Source organism: Pristiophorus japonicus, chromosome 3 (genome assembly GCF_044704955.1).
Source record: "Pristiophorus japonicus isolate sPriJap1 chromosome 3, sPriJap1.hap1, whole genome shotgun sequence".
In the NCBI taxonomy this organism is placed as follows: domain Eukaryota; kingdom Metazoa; phylum Chordata; class Chondrichthyes; family Pristiophoridae; genus Pristiophorus; species Pristiophorus japonicus.
The window spans coordinates 234,902,255-234,918,264 of NC_091979.1; the positions used below are offsets into that span (position 1 = coordinate 234,902,255).

A 16,010-nucleotide genomic window follows, 5' to 3' on the forward strand; every position below is an offset into this window, starting at 1 on the left:
TGTATTCTGCCTTGCCCAACTGCTGTTTCTAGCAGAACCACTGAGGGAATTCAGCTCTGTGTGTGTGTGTGTGTGTGTGTGTGTGTGAGAGTTTGTGCGTGTGTGCGTGAGAGTTTGAGCGTTTGTGATTCTATGCGTGCATATGTGTGTATATGTGACTTTATATGTCCGAGTACATGTGCATATGTTTTTCTTTATTTGATCCAGGGATGTGGGCGTCGCTGGCAAGGCCAGCATTTATTGCCCATCCCTAATTGCCCTTGAGAAGGTTGTGATGAGTCGCCTTCTTGAACTGCTGCAGTCTGTGTGGTGAAGGTGCTCCCACAGTGCTGTTAGCGAGGGAGTTCTAAGATTTTGACCCAGCGATGATGAAGGAACGGCTAATATATTTCCAAGTCGGGGTGGTATGTGACTTGAAGGCGATGGTGTTCCCATGCGCCTGCGGCCCTTGTCCTTCTAGGTGGTAGAAGTCGCTGGTATGGAAGGAGCGGCGAGAGACTGTGGAGGGACGTGATCGGGGCCAGGGGCCCAGGGGCATCACGGACCAGCTCACACTGCAATAGGTGTGCGCATTAGGTCCGTGCAGCAGAGCTGGTCCCCGGTTGTCTTGGGTAATCCTTGCCACTGGACCAAGACCTAGCTCTGTCAAGCCCGTGTGGTGGCTGGTGTTCAACGGCCACCCCACATTAAAAAAATGCACCCACAGGCATCTTCCACCCTTCAGGATGTAGTTTGCGTCCTTCATTGAAGCACCTGTGAACTCGTCATTTTTTTGCCGTGGAAGCAAGTCATCCTTGTTTCGAGGGACCGCCTATGATGATGATGATGACTGAGTTCATATGTGTGTGTGTGTGTGTGTGTGTGTGTGTGTCTCTATCTCTGTATCTATCAGCTTGGCTCAGTTGATAGCATTTTTGCTTCTAAGTCAGAAGACAGTGAGTCCAGTCCCACTCCAGAACCTGAGTTCATGATCTAAGTCAACACTTGAGGTTAGTACTGAGGGAGCGCTGAGTTGTAAGAACTCAGACCACGTCTGCCTGTTCAAGTGGGCGTAAAGACCCCTATGTGTGACTATTCGAAGAAGCGCAGGGAGTTCTCTTGGTGTCCCGGCCAGTGCTCCTCAGTGTTATTAATCAGTCATCTCACCTCTGCTGATGGGATCTTCCTGTGTACCAATATAACTGCACTTTAACGTAATTTATTATATGCGGAATGCTTTTGAACTTACCTGACATTGAGAGTGAGAAATAGTGATAGTGTTTGCAAAACAAAGTGAGAATGAGAGATAGTGACTGTATGGAGTCCCTGTTTATTCAGTAGGGTAAGGGTTAATGTATAGAGTCCCTGTTTATCCAGCAGTGTAAGGGTTAATGTATAGAGTCCCTGTTTATTCAACAGGGTAAGGGTTAATGTATAGAGTCTCTTTATTCAGCAGGGTAAAAAAAAAAGAAATACTTACATTTGTATAGCGTCTTTCATAACCACCGGACGTATCAAAGCGCTTTACAGTCAATGAAATACTTTTGGAGTGTAGTCACTGTTGTAATGTAGGAAACGCGGCAGCCAACTTGCGCACAACAAGCTCCCACAAACAACAATGTGATAATGACCAGATAATCTGTTTTTGCTATGTTGATTGAGGGATAAATATTGGCCAGGACACCGGGGATAACTCCCCTGCTCTTCTTCGAAATAATGCCATGGGATCTTTTACGTCCAACTGAGAGAGCAGACATGGCCTTGGTTTAACACCTCATCTGAAAGATGCACAGCGCTCCCTCAGCACTGCACTGGGAGTGTCAGCCTGGATTTTGTGCTCAAGTCCCAGGAGTGGTTCTTGATTCAGAAGCGAGTGTGCTACCCACTGACCTACGGCTGACACTGCAAGGGTTAATGCGGTGTCCCTGATTATTCAGCAGGGTAATGGTTAATGCAATCATGGTATATGTTTTATTTTTGAGGAATTCCTGAGATACTTTGATCCTTGATTTGTGTTTCCAGTGATGGGGCCCCCGCACCCCCTATAAAATCTGGCAAGTGTTGAGAAGCCAGCGACGGAACTTGCAAGTCGAAAGCTCGCCTGGCCCTCACTGAACAGGACAGCCCTCAATGTTGGTTGGGTCTGTCAGTGCGCAGCGCGGGAATGGGGATTCAGCCCCACACCTTCACTTCTATTGTAGTCCATTGGCCAAGTGGCTGCGGTTTATGCCTGGACAACAACAACAATAGCAACTTGCATTTTTATAGTGCCTTCAACGTAGTGAAACGTCCCAAGGCGCTTCACAGGAGTATTATGAGATTATAAATTTGACACTGAGCCGCATAAGTAGAAATTAGCGCAGGGGACCAAAAGCTTGGTCAAAGAGGTAGGTTTTGAGGAGCGTCTTGAAGGAGGAAAGAGAGGGAGAGAGGCGGAAAGGTTTAAGCAGGGAGTTCCAGAGCTTGGGGCCCAGGCAGCTGAAGGCACGGCGACCAATGGTGGAGCGATTATAATCAGGGATGCTTAAAAGGGCAGAATTAAAGGAGCACGGACATCTCGGGGGGGCGGGGGGGGGGGGTGCGGGTGTTGTGGGGCTGAAGGAGGTTACAGCGATAGGGAGGGGCGAGGCCATGGAGGGATTTGAAAACAAGGATGAGAATTTTGAAATCGAGGCGTTTTTTATCTGGAAGCCAATGTAGATCAGCGAGCACAGGGGTGATGGGTGACCACACGATCAACTCCGGTGGGCAGGCCACATCGTTCGCATGCCAGACACGACACTCCCAAAGCAAGTGCTCTACTTGGAACTCCTTCACGGCAAACGAGCCAAATATGGGCAGAGGAAACGTTACCCTCAAAGCCTCCCTGAAAAAGTGTAACATCCTCACTGACACTTGGGAATCCCTGGCCAAAGACCGCCCTAAGTGGAGGAAGTGCATCCGGGAGGGCGCTGAGCACCCCGAGTCTCATCGCCGAGAGCGTGCAGAAATCAAGTGCAGGCAGCGGAAGGAGCGTGCAGAAAACCTGTCCCACCCACCCTTACCCTCAATGACTATCTGTCCCACCTGTGACAGGGGATGTGGTTCTCGTGTTGGACTGTTCAGCCACCTAAGGACTCAATTTAAGAGTGGAAGCAAGTCTTCCTCGATTCCGAGGGACTGCCTATGAGATGGGTGACAGTATGCATCAGCAAGCTATTGGACTGTAGGAGCATCACCATACCCAATCCTGCCGACACTCAACACCTGTGCATATTCACTAGCCATCAGGGGCAATCATAGGAACAGCAGGAGGCCATTCTTCCCCTCGTTTCTGTTCCGCCATTCAATCAGATCATGACTGACCTGTGACCTAACTCTGTACATCCGCCTGGACTCCATAATCCCTTAATACCCTGGGCTAGCAAAAATCTATCGATCGCAGATTCAAAATGATTAATTGTCCCCCAGCGTCTACTGCTTTTAGTGGGGGCGAGTTCCACACTCGCACCACCCTTTGTGTGAGGAAGTGTTTCCTAACTTCTCTCCTGAACGGCCTGAACATAGTTTTAAGGTTATGTCCCCTTGTCCTAGACTCCCCCCACCAGCAGAAGTTGTTTAGGAACCCTGGCCGATTTCCCTCTCTCTCTAATGCCCCTCTGACTCATATCAGCTAAATCAGGACAGACCGACGACGGGGTGGGGGGTAGGGGGAGACAGGTAGGTGGCGGAGCGGGGCGGTCACGCCTGCCTTTATAAATTGAGCCACTGATCGCAGCCTCACTGTGTGTTGGTTCCGCCGTGGCTGTTTCCAGGGCAATGGTTAACAAGTCCCAGTTGAATTCCTATATAGAAACATCGAAACATAGAAAATAGGTACAGGAGTGGACCATTCAGCCCTTCGAGCCTGCACCACCATTCAATAAGATCATGGCTGATCATTCAACTCAGTATCACTTTCCTGCTTTCTCTCCATACCCCTTGATCCCTTTAGCCGCAAGGGCCATATCCAACTCCCTCTTGAATATATCTAACGAACTGGCATCAACAACTCTCTGCGGCAGGGAATTCCACAGGTTAACAACTCTGAGTGAAGAAGTTTCTCCTCATCTCGGTCCTAAATGGCTTACCCCTTATCCTTAGACTGTGACCCCTGGTTCTGGACTCCCCCCAACATCGGGAACATTCTTCCTGCATCTAACCTGTCCCATCCCGTCAGAATTTTTAATGTTTCTATGAGATCCCCTCTCATTCTTCTAAACTCCAGTGAATACAGGCCCAGTCGATCATGTCTCTCGTCATATGTCAGTCCTGCCATCCCGGGCATCAGTCTGGTGAACCTTCGCTGCGCTCCCTTAATAGCAAGAACGTCCTTCCTCAGATTAGGAGACCAAAACTGAACACAATATTCCAGGTGAGGCCTCACCAAGGCCCTGTACAACTGCAGTAAGACCTCCCTGCACCTATACTCAAATCCCCTAGCTATGAAGGCCAACATGCCATTTGCCTTCTTCACGCCTGCTGCACCTGCATGCCAAACTTCACTGACTGATTGATTGTACCATGACACCTTTTCCTAATCTGCCGCCATTCAGAAAATAATCTGCCTTCATGTTTTTGCCACCAAAGTGGATGACCTCACATTTATCCACATTATACTGCATCTGCCATGCATTTGCCCACTCGCCTAACCTGTCCAAGTCACCTTGCAGCCTCTTAGCATCCTCCTCACGGCTCACACCGCCACCCAGCTTAGTGTCATCTGCAAACTTGGAGATATTACTCTGCTGTTTCAAAAGAAGGGCTCGCACTTATATCAGATCTCTCAAGGCACGTAGGAACAGGAGGAGGCCATTCAGCACCTCGAGCCTGTTCCGCCATTCAATGAGATCATGGCTGATCTGCGACCTAACTCCATGTCCTCTAATAACCGAGGCTTGCAAAAATCTCTCAATCTCAGTTTTGAAATTGATCCCCAGCCTCAATAGCTTTTTGGGGAAAGAGTTCCAGATTTCCACTACACTTTGTGTGAAGAAGTGCTTCCCGGCATCACCCCTGAACAGCCTGGTACTAATTTTAAAGTTATGCCCCCTTGTTCTGGACTCCACCCACCAGAGGAAATAGTGTCTCTCTACCCTATCAACTCCTTTAATCATCATAAACATCTCGATTAGATCATCCCTTAATCTTCTATAAGTCTAGTACTCAGCGCCCTCCCAGATGCACTTCCTCCACTTAGGGCGGTCTTTGGCCAGGGGCTCCCAGGTGTCAGTGGGGATATTGCACTTTATCAGGGAGGCTTTGAGGGTGTCCTTGTAACGTTTCCCTTGCTCATCTTTGGATCATTTGCCGAGAAGGAGTTCCGAGTAGAGCACTTGCTTTGGGACTCTTGTGTCAGGCTTGCGGACAATGTGGCCTGCCCAGCGGAGCTGATCAAGTGTGGTCAGTGCTTCAATGCTGGGGATGTTGACCTGGTCGAGGACGCTAATGTTGGTGCGTCTGTCCTCCCAGGTGACTTGTAGGATCTTGTGGAGAAATCGTTGGTGGTATTTCTCCAGACAAGCCAAGTTAATGCGACCTGTCCTCATAATTTACCACTTTTACCCGGGTATCATTCTGGTGAATCTGTGCTGCTCCCCCTCCAAGGTCAATATATGCTTCCTGAGGCGCGGGGCCCAGAACTGAACGCAGTTACTCCAGACGGGGTCTGACCAAGGCTCTGTACAGCTGAAGCATCACTTCCTCATTTTTTTATTCCAGCCCCATTGAGATAAAGGCCAACATTCCATTAGCCTCTTAGATTACTTTTTGTACCTGTGCACTAAAGAAAAAAGAAAGACTTGCATTTCTGTAGTGCCTTTCACGATCTCAGGACGGCTCAAAGCGCTTTTCAACCAATGAAGAACTTTTGGAGTGTAGTCACTGTTGTAATGTGGGAAATGCAGCAGCCAATTTGCGCACAGCAAGCTCCCACACACAGCAATGTGATAATGACAGATAATCTATTTTAGCGAAGTTGTTTGAGGGATAAATATCGGTCGGGATGCCAGAGAGAACTCCCCTGCTCTTCTTCAAAATAGTGGCCATGGGATCTTTTACATCCACCTGGGAGAGCAGACGGGGCCTCTGTAAAGTCCTGTCCCCTCAGTACAGATTCACACGAGGCATGTAGTGAAGTCAAGGTCACTCTGGACCTGCACCTTTATTTCACAGCTCTGGAATGCTGCACTTGCCTGAGACCTGTCCTTATATACCTGTCTCTTGCAAGTGCATCCCTGGTGGTAAGGTATGCTGATGGTTACAGGTCATATCTTATTACAGTCATGTATAGCATGTTAGGATACAGTTATATATAATAATGTAAGATACATGACATCACCATCCCCCAAGGTCTTATTGTCTTTATAGGTTCAGTCTCTCAGGTGGTCTACGCTCTCGCGTGGAGCGTCTGAGTTGTGGTTCAGTTGTTTGCCTTGGTGTCTATTTTTCTTTGGGTGTTGTTGCTGGTATCTCGCCTGGGCTGTCTGTTTCGATTGGTGTGATTGTTGTTGACTCGCCTGGGCCGTCTGTTGGGATTGCCCTTTCCTCAGGTTGTTCCCTCTGTCTGTCCACCAGGTGTGGTGCGAGTTCCACATTGTAGTCTGCCTCTGGTTCCGCAGTGTTGTTGGTAAATCTGCTTTTGACTTGGTCTACATGTCTCCGGCAGGTTTTGCCATTGTCCATTTGTACTACCAGTAGCCTGTTTCCTTCCTTGCCCGTTACTGTCCCTGCAAGCCATTTGGGACCCTACCATAGTTTAGTACAAACACTTTGTCCCCTATCTCATTCCATCTCCCCCTCGAATTTCTGTGATGGTACTCAGTCAGCTTACGGCGCTTTGCCTCAATGATTTCGTGCATGTCTGGGAGGATTAATGAGAGCTTTGTTTTTAAAGTCCTTTTCATCAACAATTGCACGGGGGGATCCCAGTCAGTGAGTGCGGACGAGATCTCTATGCCAGCAGCAGTCGCGACAGGCGACCCTGTAGCGTGGGACCTTGGATTTTAAGCATGCCTTGTTTAATGATTTGCACTGCTCTCTCCGCCTGGCCGTTGGAGGCCGGCTTGAACGGTGCCGTTTTGACATGATTTATGCCGTGGTCAATTATAAAGTCTTGGAATTCTGTGCTGGTGAAGCACGGACCATTGTCATTGACCAATATGTCAGGGATTCCGTGAGTTGCAAACATGGTTGCGAGGCCCTCCACAGTGGTGGAGGTTGTGCTCGAGTTTAAAATGGTGCATTCGATCCAATTTGAAAATACATCTACAACTACGAGGAACATTTTGCCCATGAATGGGCCCGCATAGTCTACATGCACCCGCGACCATGGTCTGGTAGACCAGGGTCAGGGGCTCAGTGGAGCCTCCCTGGGGGCATTGCTGAGTTGGGCACAAATGGTACACCTTCGGACGCAGAGCTCCAAGTCCGCGTCAATACCAGGCCACCAGATGTGGGATCTGGCTATGGCCTTCATGAGAATGATCCCCGGGTGCTCGCTGTGGAGCTCCCGGACAAATGCCTCTCTGCCTGGCAGAGGCATGACTACTCGGCTGCCCCACATCAGGCAGTCTGCTTGTAGTGATAGCTCATGCATGCGCCTGTGAAAGGGTTTTAATTCCTCGGACCAGGCATTGCGAGCCTCTGCCCAGTCACCGGTTAGGACACATCTTTTTACTAAGGATAACGTGGGGTCGCTGGCCGTCCAGGCTCTGATTTAGCGAGCCGTCATGGGCGAACCTGTGGACTCAAAGGCATTGATTGCCATGACTATCTCACAGTCCTGTTCATCAGACCCTTCCGTGGTCGTCAGGGGTAGCCTGCTGAGCGCGTCGGCACAGTTGTCTGTGCCTGGTCTGTGCCTTATGGTATAGTCGTAGGACGCCAGCATGAGTGCCCACCGTTGAATTCGCGCCGAGGTGTTGGCGTTTATTGCCTTGCTCTCGGATTGGAGGGACGTGAGGGGCTTGTCGGTTTCTGACGCGAACTTGGCCCCGAAAAGGTATTGGTGCATTTTTTTGACACCGTACACGCACGCGAGCACCTCCTTCTCTACCATTCCGTACCCGCGCTCCGCCCGCGAAAGTGAGCTGGAGGCATTAGCTATGGGTTGTAATTTGCCCGCACTATTGACATGTTGCAAAACACACCCGACCCCATACGCTGACGCATCGCATATGAGAACTAGCTTTTTACCTGGGTCAAAGAAAGTCAAAACACTGTTGGAACACAGAAGGTTGCATGCCTTATTGAAGGCGCGTTCCTGGGCATCCCCTTAAAACCAATCGTACCCCTTCCTGACTAGCACGTGGAGAGGCTCCAGCAGTGTGCTTAAGTTCTGCATAAAGTTCCCAAAGTAATTGAGTAGCCCGAGAAAGGCGCGCAGTTCTGAGACATTCCAGGGCCTGGGTGCCAGGCGAATTGCTTCTGTTTTGGACTCTGTTGGGCGGATTCCATCAGCGGCAATCCTTCTGCCCAAAAATTCAACCTCGGGTGCGAGAAACAGGCACTTGGATTTCTTGACTCGTAGGCCTACCCGATCCAACCGCTTTAGTACTTCCTCCAAATTACGGAGATGGGAGTCGGTGTCCCTGCCCGTGATAAGTATGTCATCTTGAAATACAACCGTCCCCGGGATGGACTTGAGCAGACTCTCCATGTTGCGCTGGAATATGGCAGCTGCCGACCTGATGCCGAATGGGCATCGATTGCACATGAAAAGGCCTCGATGTGTGTTGATGGTGGTGAGTAGCTTGGATTCCTTGGTCAATTCTTGCGTCATATACGCAGATGTGAGGTCTAATTTTGAGAAAAGTTTACCTCCAGCCAATGTGGCAAATAAGTCCTCCGCTCTGGGCAGCGGGTACTGGTCCTGTAGGGAGACTCTGTTTATGATAGATTTGTAGTCCCCACAGATTCGTACGGATCCATCAGGCTTCATGACTGGGACGATGGGACTTGCCCAGTCGCTAAATTCCATAGGTGATATAATGCCTTCCCGCAGAAGCCTGTCTAGTTCGTGTTCAATCTTTTCCCTCATCACATAGGGTACAGCTCTGGCTTTGTGATGGACCGGTCTAGCATCCTGTGTGATGTAGATTTTGACTTTGGCCCCTTTGAAAGTGCCCACGCCTGGCTGAAAGAGATGTTCAAATCGATTTATAACTGTTGAGCAGGAGGTCCGTTCCTCTAATGACATGGCATGGACATCATCCAATTTCCAGTTTTGTTTTGCCAGCCAGCTTCTCCCCAGCAGTGCTGGGGGGTCTCCGGGGACAATCCACAGGGGAAGTCGGTTCACTGTCCCTTTGCGTGTGAAAGAGTGCATGGCGCTGCCGAGGACTGGTACGATTTCTTTGGTATAGGTTCTTCGTGTGGTGTCGACCCTTGTGAGTTTTGGTCTGTCTCTTTTATGCGGCCACAGTTGTTCAAATTGTTGAGCGCCCATGAGAGATTGACTCGCTCCCGTATCCAGCTCCATGTTGACAGGTATCCCGTTGAGTAGGACCCTCATCATTATAGGAGGCATCCTGTTGTAGGAGCAGCGGCCATTGATCATGTTGACCCGCTGTACATCGGTGTCCCGGGTACTGTCCCCACCATCTTCTGGTCCGCTTTCCGACCCATCCGATTCGTATACCAGCCGTTTTTTTGCACATGCGGGCCAAATGCCCTGTATATTCACAATTTCTGCAAACAGCCTGCTGAAATCGACATTCCCTTGACGAGTGCCCATCCCCACACCTCCAGCACAGACCTGTTCTATTGTTTAAAGTGTTCCCAAAGAATGAGCTGCGTCTGGCTGATCTCTTTTGAGCTTCTCTCAGTTTGTAATTGATTGCTCGCATTGTGGGTTGATGAGGTGTGAACGGCCGTTCCTGTGGCCCTTGATGGCTTCTGCCTGCTGTCGAGAGCCTGTTCTCCCGGTTTTGTCTGTGTGTGGGGGTAGCAGCTTGTTTAGTGCTGTGAACTTCTTGTTCCGATATTTCGTTAATTGTCGTACCTGCATTGTAAATCAATCTCGTTTCTTCTTCCCCTACCAAGAATGTCTGTGCAACCAGTGCTGCTGCCTCTAAGGTCAGGTTCTTGGTCTCTATGAGCTTTCGGAATATGCCTGCATGGCCTATTCCTTCAATGAAAAAGTCTCTCAGCATTTCTCTCCTCAGTTCATCGGAGAACTCACATAAACTAGCCAACCTCCGAAGTTCCGCCACAAAGTCGGGTATGCTCTAGCCCACACAGCGTCTGAAGTTGTAGAACCTGTGTCTGGCCATGTGTAGGCTGCTCGCTGGCTTCAGGTGGTCTCTTACCAGTGTGCTGAATTCTTCAAACAACTTGTTTGCTGGTTTCTCGGGTGCCAACAGATCCTTCATTAAAGCGTATGTTTTCGAGGTCAAGAGATGGGCTCTTCTCTTATCTGCCTTATCGTCGCCTAACCAGTCTTTGGTTACAAAGCTTTGCTGGAGCCTTTCTATAAAGTCCTCCCAATTGTCTCCCGCATTGTACTTTTCATCTGATCCGTTGTTCGCCATTCTGTGGATTCTGTAATCCCGTAACTCGTCGCCACTGTAAAGTCCTGTCCCCTCAGTACAGATTCACACGAGGCATGTAGTGAAGTCAAGGTCAGTCTGGACCTGCACCTTTATTTCACAGCTCTGGAATGCTGCACTTGCCTGAGACCTGTCCTTATATCCCTGTCTCTTGCAAGTGCACCCCTGGTGGTAACGTACGCTGGTGGTTACAGGTCATATCTTATTACAGTCATGTATAGCATTTGTTGGGATACAGTTATATATAATAATGTAAGATACATGACAGCCTCGGTTTAACGTCTCATCCAAAAGGCGGCACCTCCGACAGTGCAGCTTTTAGTGATTTGTGTTCGTGGACACCTAAATCCCATTGCTCCTCTACAGCTCCTAGTCTCTCACTCACTCACCATCGGGAAAATCACAGAGATGCGGGAATGAACCTGGAGTTTAGCTTGACGACCTTCGGGGCAGCGGGGTATATTTGTACAGAAACTGATCTTAGAGGGTCGATCTTCCCACCTGCAACTCACTGGGTGCCTAAGGTGCGCTGTGCCAATGGGCGGGGGGAGAGGGAGAATGCTCAGCTTTCCTGCCTGGTTTTGGTGCACAATTGTTCCACCCCACCACACCCATCCCCATCCTGCTCTACCACCCCCCCCCCCACCCTGCGACGCCCCAGCGCCCCCCACCATGCGCTACCCCAGCCCCCACCCTGTCCTACCCAAGCTCCCCCCCACCCTATCCTATCCCAAAGCCCCCCCCACCCTGCACTACCTCAGCCCCCCCCCACCCTACGCTACCCCAGCCCCCCCCTATCCTGCCCTACCCCCCACCCTACGCTACCCCAGCCCCCCCTCACCCTGCGCTACTCGATCCCCCCACCTTGTCCTACCCCAGCTCCCCCCACCCTGTGCTACCCCAGCTCCCCCCCCACCCTGCCCTACCCCCCCACCCTACGCTACCCCAGCCACCCCCCCACCCTGCCCTACCCCCCACCCTACGCTACCCCAGCCCCCCTCACCCTGCGCTATTTCACCCCCCCCACCTTGCCCTACCCCAGCTCCTCCCACCCTGTGCTACTCCAGACCCCCCAAACCTTGCCCTATCCCCCCCCCCCAGCCCTGCGCTACCCCAGCCCCCTCGCCCTGCCCCACCCTCCCACTCCACCACACCTGCCCCCACCTTGCCCTACCCCAGCCCCCCCACACCCTGCCCCACCCCACCCCACCACACCTGCCCCCACCTTGCCCTACCCCAGCCCCCCCACACCCTGCCCCACCCCACCCCACCACACCTGCCCCCACCCTGCCTACCCCAGCCCCCCCCCCCCCACCCTGCCCTACCCCACCCCCCACCCTGCCCTACACCACCCCACCATACTTGTCCACACCACAAATCCTTCAGTCCGCAGGCTACGCCCAGAGCCTGGTTTGTTCAGGCACCCAACACTAGCACCACCCAAGATGCAGCTAAGGAGAGAGGCTCCCTCCCGGCACACAAAGGTTCTTGTGCCGACCCTGGGCCTACTCCAAATGCAAGCCCAGTTAAGAGGCAATGGAGGGGCACTTAAATCACGTGGCAGCATAGTCGGGGAAGGAGATCTGCATTCCCCAGGAATAGGGACCAGGCAAATTGCCAACAGAATCAGTTGGAGTAAAGTCTGTGGGGCTGGATTTTCGGATTTGATGATTTCGGGGCGGTAATGGCGACGGGGCGGTAAAGTTTGCATCCGGAAACCGTTTACGCCTCAGTCATCAAAATTGGGTAGCTGGGCCCTGAGTGTGCGCTAAGGGAGGTGTTGTACACCTTGGGCGTTAGCATGGGAAACTCCCGAGCTAAAGAGCCGGGCCGGAAGCACTCCGTGATACGCTGGGGAGTGGGGGGGGGATCATGAAAAAAACACAAAAACATTTGCACACAAAAAAAAAGAAAAAACAATCACACTTACGTTACTTACCTCTCTGCTGTTGGTATAGGTTGGACCGCCCTGATTTCCCAGGCGGTCAGTGCGGGGCGCGCAGCGGGTCGGGCGGGAGTCAAAACTCACACTGGTGTCACAACCGGCGGCGTTGCACACCGGGCGCAGCTCTTCTGGGCGGTGCTGCTCCACGCTGCTGCAAAACCGGCCCCGAAAACCCCGGCGGAGTATTGCAGGCTGACTGCCCGCCAAGAAGACCTCACTGCCGCCATTGCCACCACTCCGGTGCGAAAAATAGAGCGCAAAGAACCAGAAAATCCACCCCCTTGATAGAATTCATAGAATCAACAGCACAGAAACAGGCCATTCAGCCCAATTGGTCTGTGCCGACGTTTATGCTGCACACCAGCCACCTCTCACCACACACGGTTTGGGCAAGGAGTGGCCTTGATGGGCTGAATGGCCTTTTCTGATTTGCCGTGTCCCCAGCTCTCTTCGACCCCCCCTGACGCTTTAGGAGCCGGAATGCTTGTTGTAAAAAGATCATACGTATTCATTTTCAGACAAGCCTGCAGTGCTGTTCAGACCTGTTATTAAGCGGTGAGAAAGCAGATGTGTTTATACAAGATTTTATGTACCTCAGTCAGATCCTCCTTGTACCCAGCTCCTGCTCTGAGCTGAAGCGTTCACTGATGTAGTGGTTGCCACACTGATATATCTAATGGGCTGAGGGCTGGGATTGCTCAACTAGCAGTGAGGAACCATCCTCGCACTGTCTCAGGATAAGGGGTCGGCCATTTAGGACTGAGATGAGGAGGAATTCCTTCACTCAGAGGGTGGTGAATCTTTGGAATTCTCGACACCAGAGTGCTGTGGAGGCTGAATCGTTGACTATATTCAAGACAGAGATCGATATATTTTTTGTTATTAAAGGAGTTCAGGGATATAGGGATAGTGCAGGCATGTGGAGTTGAGGTCAAAGATTAGCCATGATCTTATTGAGTGGTGGAGCAGGCTCGAGGAGCCGAATGGCCGACTCCTGCTCCTATTTTTTATAATTACTCCTACAATCGATAGCCTCTTAAAACCCGAGCTGAGCGTCAGCTCTTCGCTACCTGCTGGCTTACTACACCTTCTCTTGCATTATACAGCGCCTATCACAACCTCAGGACATCCCAAAGTGCTTTACAGCCAATTAAATACTTTTGAAGTCTAGACACTGTTGTAATGTAGGAAACGTGGCAACCAATTTGCGCACAGCAAGCTTCCTTAAATAAGCAATGAGATCATGGCCAGTGATGTTGGTTGAAGGATAAATATTGGCCCCAGGTCACCGGGGATAACTCTCCCTGCTCTTCTTTGAAATAGTGTCATGGGATTTTTTACTTCCACCTGAAAGGGCAGACGGGGCCTCAGTTTAACATCTCATCCGAAAGCCGTCAGCTCCGACAGTGCAGCGTTCCCTCAGCACTGCACTGTGAGTGACAGCCTGGATTTATGTGCTCCAGTCTCTGGACTGGGATAGTGGTAGAGTCAGAAAGTTGTGAGTTCAAGCCCCACTTGTGGGTTGAAGAGACTTCTGCTCTCTCAGGTGGCCATAAAAGATCCCAAGGCACTATGTGAAGAAGAGCAGGGGAGTTCTCCCCGGTGTCTTGGCCAGTATTTATCCCTCAACCAACATCACTGAAACAGATTACCTGGTCATTATCTCATTGCTGTTCATATGCACCTGCTGTGCGCTAATTGGCTTCCGCGTTTCCGACATCTCAAGTGACTACACTTCACAAAGTACTTAACTGGTTGTAAAGCGTTTTGGGACATCCTGAGGTCATGAAAGACGCTATATTAGTGAAAGTCTTTCTTTTCTTTTAACCCTGACCTTGCTGAATTAAAGAAAATTCTGAACATTAACCCTGCTGAATGTACAGGAATACAGAGCGTAGGTGTCAGGTGGGGAAAAGATAGTTTTTGCCGCGATGCCACACTTGGTCGAATAGCCTGCTAGAATTCACTCCCGAGGTCAATGCATCAAGAGGTGAAATGGAGGCAGAGTGACAACTTAAGTCAGAGCCTTGAGGAGATGCGGGCCAACCTCGGAGACGGGTAACAAAAAAGAAAGACTTGCATTTATTTGGCACCTTTCACAACCACTGGACGTCCCAAAGTGCTTTTGCAGCCAATGAAGTACTTTTTGGAATGTGGTCACTGTTGTAATGTGGGAAATGCAGCAGGCAATTTGCGCACAGCAAGCTCCCACAAACAACAATGCGATAATGACCAGATAATCTGTTTTTGTTATGTTGACTGAAGGATAAATATTGGCCCCAGGACACCGGGGATAACTCCCCTGCTCTTCTTCGAAATAGTGCCATGGAATCTTTTACGCCCACCCGAGAGAGCAGACGGGGCCTCGGTTTAACGTCTCATCCGAAAGACGGCACCTCCGACAGTGCAGCGCTCCCTCAGCACTGCACTGGGAGCGTCAGCCTGGATTTATGTGTTCAGATCCCTGGAGTGAATGACGGTTGATTAATACTGGTTCTTTTGTCTTCTTTCACAGAGAGCTCAATGGGAACAATATCTCGAGAATCAGCAAAAGCGACTTCTCGGGGCTCCGGCACATTCGGGTCCTGTGAGTATCACTGATGAGGGCGTTGAGAGGAAATAAAAGAGCTTTAACTCTGCTCTGTCTGAATTTTACACTGTTTAGACATGGGCACGGTTAACGCCCCTATTGTTTGTATCCAATTTATGAGAGATTTGCATAGACATGACCGAGTTTAACTTCCCCTGGCACTACTTAACGCTTCCCCTGTTAACCATCTTTGCAGGATATTTCTCTGCAGTGGCTCACCTGTTTAAACTCCTATGAGATTGGTTTAGCCCTTGGAGTGTTTGATGGGACAGTGTAGAGGGAGCTTTACTCTGCATCTAACCCGTGCTGTACCTGTCCCGGGAGTGTTTGATGGGACATTGTAGAGGGAGCTTTACTCTGTATCGAACCCATGTTGTACCTGCCCTGGGAGTGTTTGATGGGGCAGTGTAGAGGGAGCTTTACTCTGTATCTAACCCCGTGCTGTACCTACCCTGAGAGTGTTTGATGCGACAGTGTAGAATGAGCTTTACTCTGTATCTAACCCGTGGAACTGGATTGACTGCCCGTTTATCTGACTCACGCTAATCTTGTGCGTACCCGCTCTGTTTCTGTGCTCAGAGTCCGGGTTAAATGCAGTGACTGCATCTACCATGATGTTAATATTCTCTCCCTTTCTCTTTTCCCTTCCAGACAACTTATGGAGAATCACATCAGTTCCATCGAGCGTGGCGCCTTTGAAGACATGAAGGAGCTGGAAAGATTGTAAGTAAGGAGTTCTTGTCACTGTCTCCCCATTCCCAGCAGCATCAATTTTAGCGGTTAATTGCATAGAATTACCTTGAAGTTACAGCACAGAAACAAGTAATTCGGCCATCTGGTGTCTGCCAGCTCCACACCAGCCGCCTCCCACTCCTCTTCAGCTAACCCAATCAGCATATCCTTCGTTATACACTGACGGGTGCAAAGT

At 50.5% G+C, this 16,010-nt stretch overlaps 1 protein-coding gene across 1 annotated transcript in view; it reads left to right on the forward strand.

The window, feature by feature from the left end:
- Nucleotides 1-16,010, forward strand: part of LOC139260184 (slit homolog 1 protein-like) — a 369,573-nt gene that overhangs the window by 5,879 nt on the left and 347,684 nt on the right. The window contains exons 2-3 of the mRNA XM_070876446.1: nucleotides 15,008-15,079; nucleotides 15,734-15,805. Of these exons, the coding sequence (XP_070732547.1) occupies nucleotides 15,008-15,079; nucleotides 15,734-15,805 (144 nt within the window). The remainder of the gene's footprint in view (nucleotides 1-15,007; nucleotides 15,080-15,733; nucleotides 15,806-16,010) is intronic.